We start from the raw sequence: 16,614 nt of genomic DNA, 5'->3' as shown, positions 1-16,614 counted from the left end.
CCACACCCGGGATCCCTCTTGCTGTGAGGCGACAGTGCTAACCACCACCGCCCTAAAATTAAGTTATACATATTTATTTATTTATTATTACATATATTAAAAAATATGAAAAAAAATCGATGTGTTTCATGTTTGAAGTACTTTTCATATACATGTTAATATATGAAAAGATATGATACTGTGATACTGGACAGTACAGCACAGACAAGTTCAATTGTGTAAATATTTACAAAGAATCTCTTCCAAAATATTTTGTTCCCCAACAAAAATGCTCTTTGCAAAGTCAGTTACAGTGTAATTTGGACCACAGTACAGGAATCATGTGAATATCACTGAACTGAGTTAAGGACTAGTGTGTGTTTCTTAGGTACTTTGAACTTATCAAGAAATTTGCTGGAACATGTAATGGCAGTTGCATTCTTTGCCACTAGATTGCGCCAACAGACCATTTAGCATCACGTCCAAGCCACCATAAAGATCCCAAGTGCATGCAAATCTTTTGAAATATTCATGTTGCTAAACAACAAAATGAGTTCCCATCAGAAGCTTCACTGATGAGACACATGATCCCTTAGATGTTACTTCCAATGATGACTCGATGTGATTTATGCTTTTCATTCCAGCCATCTAATCACATTGATATACTGGATAGCAGAAGTACTCTAAGAATGAGATAGGAATGTATCTTATGACATTCACCACCAAACCATCAGTACTGCCAATGTTATGACTATCCTGTTTGTAATGAAATGATCTCCTCACAGTCAGTGCTGGTCCTAAATGCTCCTCCAATTTTTGATACGTTTCAAAGAAGGTCAACATTTTATTTCCTACTAGCCCATACTAGAATGAATAGCTGTAGGAGGGGCCCTTTGAGAATGCATATGCACAGGGTTCAAAATTTTGTGGTACACCCCTTCATCACACCTGTCTCAACTGATACATCATTGTATGGCCAAATCAATGCCAAGCTACATTTACTACTTCTTGGTTGTTCGTGATTGTTTAATGACGCTATTCACAGCCGTCTTTGAAGGCAGCAAAGTTTTGCCTCCAGCACTTGAAGGCCTCACACACGATCAGAGGCCGATCACGTTCATGTTTGACCAATAGGAAGATGGATCAAGGTGCATCAAGCTGGCCGGACACAGCCAGTAGCAGACCGGGATGTAGGCGAATTCTCTTTCAAAGTAAGAGCCCATACGATTGTTTGTTCTCATACTTTGCCTGAGGTATTTTCTTTTTGTGGTGTTTCTGAAAAGCTTAAATATATCAGTGGAGTTTTGTCTACATTTGAAACTGAACCTACAATTCCATAATATTCAAATTTTCAGGACGACAGTATGTTTACCAGTTGAATGATATGGACAGAAAACCAAACTTTGGACTCTATTTAAAGAAATTGTCTGGCTAAGGCTAGTGGGAAAAGCTAGCATGAAAGAGGATTTAACCTCTGCCTTGAAAAGAAAAGAGTTCTTGTGTCCCAAATGTTTTTTATGTATTTATTTGTTTATTTAATTATTTTCCTGTCAGAGGGTTTTTTGGGAGAGCGTTTCTTTTTCCACTGTGAGGATCCACGGACATAGGAATGTTATCTTATGTAAAGCCCTCTGAGGCAAATTGTGATTTGTGATATTGAACTTTGAACATAAAATTCAAATTTAACTGGAAGTATTATTGGTACAGCCCCTAAAGGCTTACTTTATGATTGGGCTTTAATAAAATTTGGTTGCCTTTGGATATGAAATGTGCTAAATAAATAAATTTGCCTTGCCTTTTCACACTGTTTTTTTTACTCTTTTTGTCAGACGTCACAGCAAAAAAACAACAGTATAAAGCAAAGTATTGCAGTTGTTATTTTATTCTGAAAATCTCAACCAGATGTACTTATCTAAATTCCGTTAATTTCCCTCGCGAGGAAAAACGGTCGTTGAAGGATTTTTCTTCACTGTGCTACATCTGGTAGTACTATCCGTTAGCGGCCATATGTAATTTAACCTCATTCATTCGCATACAGACGTACGTTGTTTATTTTAGTTGACACCAAACTACGGTTTTACGGTGGAAAGTTTCGTATTTCTCTCCGCTCCGACATTCTTTTGGACGTTAATCAGTTTATGTCTCAGTGACTGTCCGTTGCAGGCTGGGTTGTGACAACACAGTGATACAATGATCGAGCGACCAGAGACTGCGGTTCCCAGCATCGCTGTAAGTCTATTTATCTTCCAAATAAGCCATTTTTAAAGTGTTGACACTATTGTTAGTTTCAATAGGCTGTGATTGAAATCTCCTTTGGGATAACCTATTTAACCGGACCTGTGTGTTTTCATTGCTGTTGGTACCAATCTCTCATAAATGGAGAGAACTGAGCACCAAGCTCCCTTAACAATGTCTATATTTATGATGTTCTGCACATAAACAAAGACATATACTTACAGAGAAACATCACTCAAATCTTCTTTCAAATTGATATTGTTTACTGACAAATTCGGCATAATGTGGTGGACCAAACAACATGTATTTCAGTACATGCCATCGTTTAAAAAACAAATCACACCTCCCACTTCTGCGTAGCTTCATTCTGGTGAAGCGAGGGTACGGGTGGTGAAAGTATAACATAATTTAGCTTTTTGTTGCTAAATATCATGCATGGTGAAGACAGTGTTTGCTTATTGTAACGTTAACTACCGTTTGGTCCTAACTGACAAAGAGAGAACACGTTAATGTTGTATTTTAAATGAGAGTTATTTAAACGGAGGCTGGCTCGAGGGTCCGCTGGACGTTTTTCACAACAGCACGTATATCCCAATTAGAGTTGATTTCAGTGGGGAAATGTATGGGCAATAACAAATTTTTGTATAGACTTGTTTTCACATCAACCTTGACAATATTACTAGTGAAAGTATGCAGTTAAATAAAATGCAGGTAACTGCCTAGCTGCAATGTTGTTCTGATTTATGCTTTCACTGTCAAGAGTCCAGCTGATGAGACTTGCTGTCCTTTCCCAAATCCCCTTAAGAAATCTCGCAGTTTAGACTACAGGCAGTATCAATTAAATATGTGAATCTTATGAAGTAGATAATTGTTAGATTGACTGTATTGTGTGCATTTCAAAAGTAGCTGAACTACTTACTACTAGAGATATTAAATCCTGTTCCCGAAATTACATATATCAACCATTACCAGATAGAAAGTCTATATTAAAACTGCTTAAATGTTGAATGCAGTTTGGTATGACTGTCCACACAACAGCAATAAGCAAGAAGAACCCTGTTTGTTGACCACATCTGGTTTCCTTTCTTAAGGGCTTTGTACACTGGCGCTTACATTCAGCAATCAGTGATTACTCACCACACAACACACCATACTTTGTGTTGTACTGTACCTGTTTGTGATACAGTCTGAGAGGATTGGCAGTGACTTTCCTTGGCATAACACCGATGGGGGTGGGCATACACAATGTGCATCAAGAGACAGAGAGATACTGAAGGAGCAGTGGGCACAATGTGCTCAGTGCTAAAAATAACAAAAGAAAGAAACTACACAGGCACTGTTTTCAAATGATTCCTGTCCTCCTTATGCGATGGTAAGAGATGCAATATTCATTACATGATATATATTCAATATATGATAAATCAAAGTTTAAAACAGCTGATGGAAGCAGAGAGAGGGCCTCAGCATCAGCTGCTGAGTACATGTGGGGGGTGGACTTGGCAATACAGATGATGTCAGTGAACCAGGCAGCTACTATCACCACTGGGTGGACTGGGGGAGGGGTTAGCAGTAATGGTGTGGACTGGCTAGTGTTTCTCTCTCTCATCCCCCATTACTTCCCTCTTTAAGTCCTCTGCCTCTGTTAGTCACTTTCTTATGAAAAAGAACCACATTAATCATAACACATTTCATAAGTGGCTGCTGCCACTGTAGCACTGCTGGTGTTGCAAGCATGTCACATGTTTCTTGTACATAATGTATACAAAACCCATTATGTGCCACAGACACAAGGTCTCTGTAAACAAAAGGTTTTCTCAGTCATGCACACATGAACATGAACATACCGTATGTTGATGCATTCACACCTGCACACACTGACAAAGGCTTTTCATAGCTAACCACTGATAGCCTGCACCACTAATAATTTCTTCTCAATAGCTAAATGACTGACCCAATGTGTTGCATTACCTGTGCCCTCAGAGCAGCTAGAGGGAAATAGACAGACCGCCAGAGGTGGCACCTTATGTAACATGTGCATAATCATACACACGGAACTGGCATGTGGGTGGATCAAACATGGAAATGGTGGAAAGTGCCTCAGGCTTGTTCTGAGTAGTTACGCCTGGTGTTGAGCTGCATGCATCACAGAGTATTGATGAGGTGAATAGATAGTTTCCTTTTCTTTTCCCACATTCTGTGTGTCCATTACATCCACTAGTGTTGTTGGTGTGTAACCTGCAGTTCTCTGAATGTAACACTCAGCAGTGGGAAATGTGGGATACACAGAGAATGTGGAGATAAGGGCAGTCACTGAACATTAATACTGCTACAGAATACTGGAAACTTCACAGTTCACAATAGTTGTATGCATTAGTTATTGCCTTGTAAGAGTCAAGCCAAAAACCCTATAGACCATTTATTTTTTTGTTGCTAGGAAGCGGCTTCTAGGTGGTTTTGTGTTTGTAATTGTGAAAGACACTGGTCAAACCCTTGTTATGAATGATGAGTCAGTACTGATACAGACCTGCAAAAGACATAGAGCATGACCAAAAAGTACGCAGACACCTAAACATTACAGCCAGACTGTTTAATATCTCATGTCTTCCTTTCTTCTGAGAAGGCTTTCACAAGATTTCTGAACTCAGATACAAGGATTTGCTCCCACTCGGTCACAAAAGCATTAGTAAGGTCCAGTACTAATGATGGGCAATCAGGTTCCAGTCCATCCCAAAGATGTTGGATGCGGTTGAGGTCAGGGCTCTCAAGTTCTTCCACTTCAAACTGGGAAAAGCATTTCTTTGTGGACCTGGCTTTCTGTACAGGGACATTTTCATGTTGAAATAGGAAAGGGTCTTCCCTAAACACATGCCACAGAACTAGAAGAACACTATTGTCTGGCTTACATATTATTGTATGTTGTAGTATTAAATGGGAACAGCAACGAAATTGAAAATTCTAGCATATTATTTCCATGAGCTAGGAAAGGTCAACCAATATTTGTGAACATGAGCTACTCTCTCACAAAGCCTGAAACCAGAGAAGTAAGTCTCAAACTTGTGATGTCATAGGGTATCAAGCCTAGAGCTGCTCCATAGACAATGAATGGGAGACTGATTGTGTGGGTGCTCACTCAGAAAGTTTTTCCTTTTTCTATAATAAAGTGAGCTTTATTCTACTGTAGTGTTTTCAGTTGTAACACAGAAAAGGTACCCATATCATTCCCCTGAGTAATCACAATCACTATGTTTACATGACATCAGAGAAAATACATTTGTTGTGTTAGTCTGAAAAACTGGGCTTTTAAAATACATGTAAACATGTTAGTCCGACTGAAATCGTACCAAATTGAATGTCTCAAAGTTGGATTAACACCCAGACTATGCTATTGGGAGTTGAATTATTATTGCATGTATACAGTCAATCGGACCCAAATTGGCCTAGGTGACGTAACAGGAGAAGAGAAGAGAAAGAAAAAGAAAAGCATAAAGCATGTACAAAAGTACAGAGCTGTAATGTTGTCCACCATGATACCAGTTTGCCGCAAGCTAACCATAGCTAACTCGTTTGTCGATTTTTTTTGGTCTGTGACGTAATAGGTCAACCAGAGAAAGATCCAATACTAACAAGCTGAAAGGGGCATATCGTAGCAGAGTCGGACATACTTTGGTCAATAAATAGATTCCCCTCCCGTGCTTGTATACGGGGACAAGGACAGTAATCCAATGCATGTAAACATAATGAGTGTCATCTGTAGAATCTGTATATGCAGCAACTCCAGACTTTATACTTAATGACATTAGAAATTTGAGATTGAACACTCTAGTTTTTGGATTTGGGAGAGAGTTCTTCATGTTATTTTATATTTTTGGACTGTCTTAGATCATTGGAATATAGCATGTATGAATTTTGAAAATGGGCGTAGTTCCAAACTATGTAAAACAGTCCTGGTATGGATTTGGACTGGAGCTGGGCCTAAGGCATGTTTCTGGGAATAAAAGTATGTTTATATGAGTCTGGTCTCCCAGGGATGAAACTGGTTTTCTTGAAGGTAGGTCCTTGGCTGAAAATATTGAAGAGTCTGATGAAGCAGTTTAAAACCCCTGCTGCTGTAAAGCTTCATAATTAGCCTTCAGAATATAACTTCCTCTTATTAAATGACTTCACATTCTTGTGCTACTGACTGTTATTGCCAGTAGCTACATTACATATTCATTAGGATGTCCCAGTCAAGTATTTTTGCCCCTGATCTAGTGTTGTCAAAAATATTGATATCGATACTGAATATTTGAAACAGTTTTTCTACAGTATTGATACACTGGTCCCACCTGCTTTCTCTTGTGCTCTCTTAGCTTATCTGCTCTTCTCTGCTAATAACCAAGAAAAGGAAAGCAATTGTCATGCTATAGCCTTGTAAGTGTCTCTTAATAAAAATTAAAATTGTTTGCACTTTCTTTCCTGTGAAAGTAGTATTGAATATCAACATTTTTCATGTTACTATAAAGAAGTTAGAAAGTCCAGTATTGTGACAACACTACCCTGATCTCAATTCAAGTCCATTAATATTGATTATCTGCCGATACTGAGTCTAAAATCGATGTTATACAACACGACATGTGTTGATTTAATATCTGATACATTGAAGCACATCTTATTTTTCTTGTGCTAATCAATCCAGATAATCCTGTTTCAAAACTATTAAATGGATCATTGATATGATATGAATGAAAGATTGTTTTAGCAGACCTATCAGTGGAAAGCTGAGGTTTTCCATCGACAACTCACACCAAAACAATCTAGATTGATAAATAGTTCTACAGGTAAGAGGAGAAATATATATATTCGATTTGGGGGTGAACTGTCCCTTAAGTGTAACATAAACTGGCAACGTTGTTGTGTGTTGCATCACATGACACCCATAGTGCACAAAAGATGCCTCATACTGACTAGGTGCTACTAGGTTCGTTCTATGTCTTCATTTGGGAGTTTGAATTGGTCAAACGTTGAGCTGCAGGTGCTTTTAAACCCCTTCTTTCAGCAGACCTATCAGTGCAGAGCTGCAGTTTTCCATTGGCGCCATGCATGACAGAGCCTGAGAGGCCACTCAGTGGCAGGAAGGCAAGCAATCAATTGTGTTTGCCTCACGTAGCGTGCAGGACAGTGCACAGTGATTGGGGGGTTGGTGCGGTGGTATCTGACAGCAGACTGGGAGTTGGAGCGAGGTAGAGAGAGTGATGGGGAAGGGAGCAAAGGATGAAGAGATAACCTCAGTGGTGAAGAGAGAGAGCAGCTGGAGAGCCTGGCTTGGCTGTGATCTGGTCTGAGATCTACCGCCTTCACCACAACCTTTCCTACATTAGGAACAGGATGGACATGATTCAGCACGTAGGGAGATTGCATTTGTTTGTTTGTGTTGCCTTGTCTTTAGCCACGTGGATTCACATGTCTGCATTTATGCTTTGAGGAACTCATTGGCTATCATTTATTTATTTATTTTCTGTTTTAATTTATTTGTTAGACTTTGGAAGGGTTGACTCCACTTCCTCTTTCCATCCTCCTTAGAGAAAGCCTGTTATTTCTCTCTGTGTGTCAGCCTCCCCTCACCCCTCTTCCCCTTAAAACAGCCTTTTTCCCCACTTGTGTTTATCCCAGCTGCACTTCACTTCAAAGGGGCACCGTCGCTGCAGGACACAAATACTAATTGCAGGTTCACAAAAAACATGATTTTTGTCACTTTGTGTGCACATGATGACTGTGTGCAGCTCCGAATCCGTTGTGTATTTATTTACTACAAAACACCATAGTAACAGAGATAGTGTGTAGTGCATGCATGCATCTGTGTCTTGATGAGGCCTCATCTTTTGCCAAAAGCCTATTTATGCTTTTACAGGCTTAAATTCTAGAGTATGTTAAAAATTTCAGACAAGTTTGAGAGTCTGTCTGTGTGTTTTTAGTATTTATTTATGCTGTTTGATCCCTGAATTAACAGAAAGTGTGTGTCTGTGTGTTTTCCTTTAGCAGCGGAACCTGGAGGGCTATGTCGGCTTCGCTAATCTCCCCAACCAGGTGTATCGGAAGTCGGTCAAAAGAGGGTTCGAGTTTACATTAATGGTTGTAGGTGAGTTGGAAACATCTATATCTGACTCATGACTGAGGATGTGAATGTGTGTATTTGCTTCAGTTCATGTGAGAGTGTTTGTACACCCAAGTCAAACCCACAGTAATGCACACCTGTCTGCGTCTGAGTGTGTTTTCATTTTTGTGTGGATGTGGGTCGTCAGCGCAGGTTGAAAGAAGGTGAAGCATGTGTGGCATCCAGCGCACTCAGCTGTTCAGGATGACTAGTTGACAATTTAAAGAGGAGTTACTGCAGAGCGGTGTGTGGGCCTGGCTTTTAGAACATCCACAGTGTTGTTGAGTGATGAAGAATGAGCATGTGAAAATATTTCTTGTGGAAGCTGGATTGCCACAGTTTCCCAGGGGAGTTGTCTCTGTAGCCCCAGGACGCACAGCAACACATTTGTGTGCTCTGAATACTTTGATTTGGATCGTGAGCTGCAGGATGTTGGCTCAAGTATGAATGAACCTGGTTGCAAAATGTGGCTAACAGCATTACAGAGGGAAGGAAGTGGACAGAGGAGTGGAGGAACTATGGGTTTGGCTGTCTATATGGATACACACACGCTAACACATGTATAATTAACGTTGTATACGGAAGAAGCATCAGATTCAGGCCTGTCTCTGTTCCACGAGCTTCTTTAAATCAATGCAGTTTATCATTCAGCATTTGTTTCATCAGTCTCTCTGAAAAAGTGAACACATTGCTGGGGTTTACTTTGCATATTCAAATAAGCATCTACTGCAGCAGTTTTTAAAAAGAATTAAAACCTTCTTGATTTCTTTTGATTTTGTCCATATCCACAAAACTCACCAAACCTCTCCTCTAGAGCCGTTTTTTCAACTTTCCAGTTGTAATTTACGCTGTCGATAAACTTCTACAGCATTTGGTCCTCTCTGTCCTTCTGTGATTGCAGACATGTCTGAGCTAGCCACAACCCCTCAGCTCACTCATGGACTCTCCTTTTTTGTCGAGGTGTAACATTTAGCCAGCGAAGGTCGAGGGCTTATGGAAAATGCTGCTCATTAAAGACAACTTCTCAGTAATGTTGAACAAACAACATATAAGATAATTTTTCAAAAACTGCCACCATTATCTAAATATATGGAGTGAGCTACATGACATACTGTTGAAAAATAATCTGTTCCAAGGCTGTGTTTTTAGTTTTTTAGCAGAGTTACAAAGGTCAGTAGGATTTTTAATGAGGTTTTCTTACTTCTGGAACAGAAACCGGAAGTTCTAGTTTCACTTTGGCTCTCTATTGATATATTGAACCATGCTCTGTGTGGATGAGGCCTGTAATGAGTGACGAACAGATATGGATTGTGTAGGGAAAGTGTGCACTGTGCAGCTGTATTGTTAACAAAAAGTTAAATATTGAATGGGGACTTAGCTGGCAGATACCGATAATAAATGAAAAAAATACATATATTCTTTTCCTTGTAATACTGCAAGTATTGCCAGATTTTCTAGTTCAGGACAAGGTTGCTGTTCTGTTTTCTTATAATTGTCAGCAAGTCCCATGAAAAGACCTAAACCTCTCTTTATTTCCAACTTCTTTACTCCTTACAAGCCCTGGAAGCCCTTTTGAAGAGCAAAATCTTTAAAAACATAAACAGTACTTTAAGTGGGGTAAGTTCATTGTCGTTTTTGTATTTTCTTGGATTTTTATTGATGATTAAAAAAGGCATATGTAGAATATCACCAGACGTGAAAAGATAACGCTGTAGGGCCACTATGAGGTCCCTTCTGTATGCTACCTTTGCATTTTCACACAGAACCAAACGACAGCGTGCCACTCCAGTTTGTGATTTCAGACAGCATATCGGCATCTTGGAAGCAAAAAAGGCATGACAGGCATAAAAGGACTAAAACTAATAGTGTTTGTCTGTCAGTCTCACTCTAAAACATCCTTAGCCTGTCTGTGGCACTCAGTCTCAAGCCCACTGGTTCCCCTCTGAAGATGTTAATCTTAAAAAAACACACACAACACAATGTTTTAGAAGAATCAGTTCATGTTGGTTTTGGTCTTTTCATTGGTTTGTTATTGATGATTTTTAGGAGGACTTACTTGCATTTTTTTTTTGACAAACACTGTTTGTCCATTAGTGTAGTGCTTCTGTTCCTTTCCAGATACCGTTAGTGAGTACAGGGTTTGATTTGGTCTCTGCACAAGCTTAACCTATCAACCTCACTATGAAAACAAGGCTCGAAGAAGCTGCACAAAGAAACTGCCATACCAACACATAACACCCCTAAAACCACACCCGTGGATGTTTTACATTTCTGTCTATATATGGGTCAAATACACAAGATACAGTGTGTCAGTGGGTGAACTTTAGAGGTGTTAGTAGGTATATTTTTTAACTTTGAATCAAGCCAAGCAAGTTGTTTTCCCCTGCTTCCAGTTTTTATGCTAACCTAGGCTAACTGTGTCTTGATTCCAACTCTGTACTGAAAGCACAGTCTTTTCATTTCACTCACATAAAGAAAGGAAATAAGAATATTCCTCAAAATGTTGAACACTAAATTAAAAACTAACCTGAGCATTTGAAAACTCAGAGAGAAAGAAATAATTCGCATTCTGTCTATTGTGATTTTATTGTACTCAGTTAGACCCTTAAAAATAGTCTCTTTCTGCCTTTCATCATTTCTGCTCCTTCAGAAATATTCTGGATTTGGCTATTTTTGGCCAGGTTTTATTTTAAGGTTTTTACATTGGTCTTAAACTCTGTTCCAGCTAGCATTAAAATGTTTTAAAAGGTCATAAATCTGACTCAGTGTATCGTGTGGTGACCCCAACCAGTTCTGTGAACGGAGAAAGACATGAACACAAACAGGCGTCCAGCCTTTATTATTTCAGCCTGGGGTTTTAGCTTCCTGTTTAGTAAACAGCCACTGTGGAAGAGTAGCAGGAGGGACACAAAGACAGCAGAGTGATGGTTTGGGTGGGAACCAGAGAGATCTCCACCATCAACTAGATCCTGTTTCAGGCCCTCTCGCATATGGGCCCCTCTGTCTCTCTTCCCAGCTTTCTTGGCTTCCAGCCCTGCATACCCCAGCTGATCCAAATTTCACACAGAACTAATATGTGGAGCATAGCAGTGTGTTCACAGCAGACATTTAAAGAGGATCAGAGGGAGGTTTCTCAGCTGGGGTCTGTTTGTGCCACCAATAAATGCTCTCTGAAAGCCACTATGTTACGATGAATGAAAACTGTGATGAAATATATTTGTCAAGGACCATCAACAAGATGAAATTAAAAGAGGAGCTTAATCTCCACTGACAAAAAATGGTTGACTGAAGATTTTGAACATAAAACCTTTCACAGTAATTGCCATAAATTTGTTTGTTGATGAATAAAGAGGAGACAAAGTTGCTTAGTTTTGTGTGCTAATTCATTGATGGCTAAAAACAAGTGTTAAATGTTCAAAGAATACTTAACCAGCAAATAACATTTCTATTTCTATTTCTATAACAGTTATTTACCATGTGTAAACTTGAATTTGTGGAGAGAAATCTTGTTTTCCTTGCATGTCTCCATGGTGAACGGAGAGTCCAAAAACGGCCAACAGTATTCATGAATTGAAGTCATTGGGGCCCCTGTTTAACAATAGCAAAACTATATCAAACATCCAGTTTTTTTGAAGTACTGAGCACAGGACTAGATAAATGAGACTTGGACCCTTTTTACTTCAATTCATGATGAATGTTTGCCTTTTTTGGATTCTCCATTCACCATGGAGAACATGCAAGTTTTCTTCCCAAATTCAGCGTAACAATGTGATGAGTAATTGTTGTACAAATGGTCATTTTGCAGGGGAAGTATTTCTTGAAGTGTTTTGGCAACTAAACCTAGACTAAGATAATAATGGTTTACTTTGACTAAGACATAGTTGAAGCCTAAAAAGAAAAAAATTCAAAGGACTTAAGCCCTTGTCACGCCAGAAAATGACAGGAAATTAATTTGTTACCTATTCATAAAATATTAAGTTATAGATGCTAGGAAACAAAGGGACCACTCAAAAGTTAGTTGAAGTACTGTAACGGGCAAGCTAGCCAGCAGGGATATGCTAGCACTATTTCGTCACAATAGCTTTTCAAATTTTTCTGTTTTCTCTACACTGCACCCTTTACTCCTCCCTGGCATGTTGTTTTGAAAGGTTCAAGGTTCAAGGTATCTTTATTATCCCCGAGGGGCAATTTGTGTTACAGCCAGCAGTTAAAACAAAGACAACAATTATTCCTTACTCTTCGTCAAAGATTAGCACTGTCAAGACTTACTATTGGTCACATAGGTAGGTCACAGTTGAAGTGGTGCAGATGTATTCCACCACTGCGTTTGAATTTGCTTTTGTAATGTGCTGGTGTGAGCAGGCCTTACAGCCAAATCTACAAACAGCTGAAGAAATGAACACTATAAAGTGTGTGATTTTGGAAAGTTGACTTAGACAAATAGACGTTTGAGGTAGAGAATGATGAGCTGATTTCCGAAAGATTATGTTTGAAGAAAAAGCTGTAGCCATGATGAAATGAAGTTCTGGTACCTATTTGCACAGACAGGAAATGACCAATTAAATTTTGAGCCTAATCCAACGTGTCTCTGAAGCAGCAGTGAGTGTGTGTCAGGCCAAAAAAAAAGAGATTAAAAGGTTGATAAGTCTGATAAAATAGGGAGAGCTACTTAAGTGTGAGGTTGGCTTGTGCAGAGTTAGCAGTGTTTCCTTATCACTGCATCTGAAATTTCATGATAGGCATTTAACATAAACTCTTTTACTTTGTAGCTCTAGCAAATTAATACAATACAATAAACTCCCAAGTCCTGCATTATTAATGAAGAATCTAGTGGAGAAGTGATGGATAAAGAAATGGGAATACCAGTGTCAGACAGAGAAAGAGGAGCTGATTATGTTTTGATTTGAGAAGCAGCCAGCTGGACCTACTAGTGTAAGGCTGACTGAGAAAGTAAAGACTGAAGGCTGGCCTCGGTACTGCTGTACTTGGCATTGTGGTGAAGTGTGAAAGCTTGGCTCAGCTCAGAGGCCCGGTATTGTTCCATTGTAGTTTTGGAACAGGCAGATGGTGGAGTATGAGATGACTGGGCTGATGCCTGTAGGTAACTCGTTGAAATTCCAACGGAGCATGAAGAATTTCTGTAGCTGGTACATTCAAATGTGAAGGTAAGAGTGGGGTTGCTCTTGATGTCTTGTTAAATAAATATCAAATGCTGTCTGTAAAAAAAAAAAAAAAAATCGTAGGTCAAGTTTGGGTGATTTTTGCTCTTGACATTTGGAGGCATTTACATACACAACCACACAATTTTTGTGGTCTCTCGATCGTGTCTTATGGGGCTGCTACCCTGAATTTGGGGCAGTTTTGTCTCCAATTATTTCTGACACTGATTGTCTTGTCTTCCTCTCAGCTACCACTTTCACTATCATTATGTCTCCCTCTTTGTCAAGGGCAGTATTTGAGTGACCCCGCTGGCTGATTGACGTCAAGCAAGTAGTGCTGTTTTCCTGTCTTGTATCTAATGTAGAGGAGCTGTTGTAACAGATTCTTGTAAAGGACAACTGCAGCAGGGTATTGCATCCCTTTCCTACGCACTGCTGAACAAAGCTCTCTAATAAGTGCAGTCGACTAGGTGAAAGTAGAAACTGGGGACTTGCCTGATTAAGTGTGTGTCTGTGTGTGCGTGCATGCATGTGTGTGTATGTGTGTGTGTGTGTGGAAGAGAGAGAGATAACAAAGGTCAGACTGGCTAAAATATGAGCTCTAATATGTCTCTTGGCGAGACGTTTCAGATTAACAGATTGTAATGGCATCCAGCTGTACTTGTGTTTTTGACTGCAGCAGACTGTGTGTGAGTAACTGTTAATATAACCAAGCTATTAACACTGAATACTGTTACACAAGATTTAAATTATATCTATTTCACAGTTCGCTGTTCTCTATGCCCTATCAGCTAAATACAGGCATATATGTGGAATAATAAAAGATGTCTGGTCGTATAAAATTAAAGCAACACTGTAGCCTGAGTGTCAGACTGAAGCTCCCAGAACCTTCAGTCTGACATGGCTTCCATTGAAGGCGATTTACAAGGGGGAGGGAATTTGATTTTTTCCCTAACCAATCAGTAGAGATCAACAACTCACCCAGAATCTGACGTCATTAGTATCGATGCCTCGGGGGTGCAGAAAACAAGCGAGCATTGCCCGTTTAAAATGTCTCCGTCGTCGTGCATGCCCAGCTGCATCGCTGTTAAATCCAGTTTAGCAGCTTCCTTAATTTGGTCCTCCATTAACGCGAGTAGTGGCGAAATACCTCGAGAGCATCGTTAATGTGGTCTGTAGGATCTGTAGCGGTCGCCATTGTTGCTATCCTCACCAGTTACCCACCGGCGTACAGCTTGACATCAGCGTGGCGCTGATTGGCTAATCGCTAGACCTGCCCCCACCCCCGGTGTTCATTGGTCCGTCCAGCGTTTGGACGAGATAAATCGCAAATTCATTGAAGTATGCCAGACCAGAGATGCAAGCCTACTCAGTTGAGTGGGCGGGGTCTATGGTCTGGAACCAGGCTAGCAACACTGACATTTTGGGAAATACTTGTTGCCATCTTGAACAGTGCCCAAAGTGAATCAGTTCAAAGGAAAAGCGCAAAAATGCTTTTCAGGGAAAGAGCATGGAGTATCCTTAAGCTGTTCCCCAAAAAATCACATAAAGGTACTAAACTGGAATTGATAGCTACTGTTTGTTTACAGTATCGCCAGTGAAAGTGAAAGCCAACTGCTTGACATTTTTTGTCTCTCTATATTTGTGTTTTTTCGCTAGTGTCAGTCCCCTAGTAAATGTTCCAGGCTATAAAGCCAATTTTTGTAGAGGCCAAACTGTAAAATTATAACTTCCAGGTCTATCACATGATGCCATTGGGCCTGAAAAGACTTTTTATATAGACTTACATTGTGAAAGAGACATCCGTAAATCAGTGAAAAAATATTTTTGAGCGTCACAACCCCTGCAGAATGACTTGTTCCACTATTGTGATTTGATCCATTCAGCCTGTTAACATTTGGGAAGTCTAGAAAAGCAGCACGATTAAATCATTTTATCTCCATTCAAATTAGTAGAGGGCAAAACTGGAGGTTAGCTGCTCGACTGATGGAAGTTAGTTGCTGGGCTTGCAAAAGTCTGTGGTGCGCTTACCTCACCTGCATGCTGTATCCAAGAACATCCTGAACACAGCAAAATAAGAGGAAATAAGAAAATACAGGCAGAGTCTCACCACCTCACACGTGTAGTGGGTGTTGATTGAGAGGAATTACTTTTACTTTTCTTTTTCATGAAAGTTCACACATCATACCTTAAGCATACAGTACAGGCCAAAAGTTTGGACACACCTTCTCATTCAATGCGTTTTCTTTATTTTCATGACTATTTACATTGTAGATTCTCACTGAAGGCATCAAAACTATGAATGAACACATGTGGAGTTATGTACTTAACAAAAAAAGGTGAAATAACTGAAAACATGTTTTATATTCTAGTTTCTTCAAAATAGCCACCCTTTGCTCTGATTACTGCTTTGCACACTCTTGGCATTCTCTCGATGAGCTTCAAGAGGTAGTCACCTGAAATGGTTTTCCAACAGTCTTGAAGGAGTTCCCAGAGGTGTTTAGCACTTGTTGGCCTCTTTGCCTTCACTCTGCGGTCCAGCTCACCCCAAACCATCTGGATTGGGTTCAGGTCCGGTGACTGTGGAGGCCAGGTCATCTGCCGCAGCACTCCATCACTCTCCTTCTTGGTCAAATAGCCCTTACACAGCCTGGAGGTGTGTTTGGGGTCATTGTCATGTTGAAAAATAAATGATCGTCCAACTAAACGCAAACCGGATGGGATGGCATGTCGCTGCAGGATGCTGTGGTAGCCATGCTGGTTCAGTGTGCCTTCAATTTTGAATAAATCCCCAACAGTGTCACCAGCAAAACACCCCCACACCATCACACCTCCTCCTCCATGCTTCACAGTGGGAACCAGGCATGTGGAATCCATCCGTTCACCTTTTCTGCGTCTCACAAAGACACGGCGGTTGGAACCAAAGATCTCAAATTTGGACTCATCAGACCAAAGCACAGATTTCCACTGGTCTAATGTCCATTCCTTGTGTTTCTTGGCCCAAACAAATCTCTTCTGCTTGTTGCCTCTCCTTAGCAGTGGTTTCCTAGCAGCTATTTGACCATGAAGGCCTGATTGGCGCAGTCTCCTCTTAACAGTTGTTCTAGAGAT

At 40.1% G+C, this 16,614-nt stretch overlaps 1 protein-coding gene across 2 annotated transcripts in view; it reads left to right on the top strand.

The window, feature by feature from the left end:
* Nucleotides 1-1,929: 1,929 nt before the first annotated feature.
* Nucleotides 1,930-16,614, top strand: part of LOC117262213 (septin-7-like) — a 67,308-nt gene continuing 52,623 nt past the window's right edge. The window contains exons 1-2 of one of the 2 annotated variants that reach the window (XM_033635000.2): nucleotides 1,930-2,208; nucleotides 8,230-8,329. In XM_033635000.2, the coding sequence (XP_033490891.1) occupies nucleotides 2,170-2,208; nucleotides 8,230-8,329 (139 nt within the window). In that variant the 5' untranslated portion in view covers nucleotides 1,930-2,169. The remainder of the gene's footprint in view (nucleotides 2,209-8,229; nucleotides 8,330-16,614) is intronic. The other variant, XM_078168177.1, reaches the window with a different exon arrangement.

The sequence above is a fragment of the Epinephelus lanceolatus genome, chromosome 5 (assembly GCF_041903045.1).
Source record: "Epinephelus lanceolatus isolate andai-2023 chromosome 5, ASM4190304v1, whole genome shotgun sequence".
In the NCBI taxonomy this organism is placed as follows: Eukaryota; Metazoa; Chordata; class Actinopteri; order Perciformes; family Serranidae; genus Epinephelus; species Epinephelus lanceolatus.
This window is presented reverse-complemented; position numbering and strand designations above follow the sequence as displayed.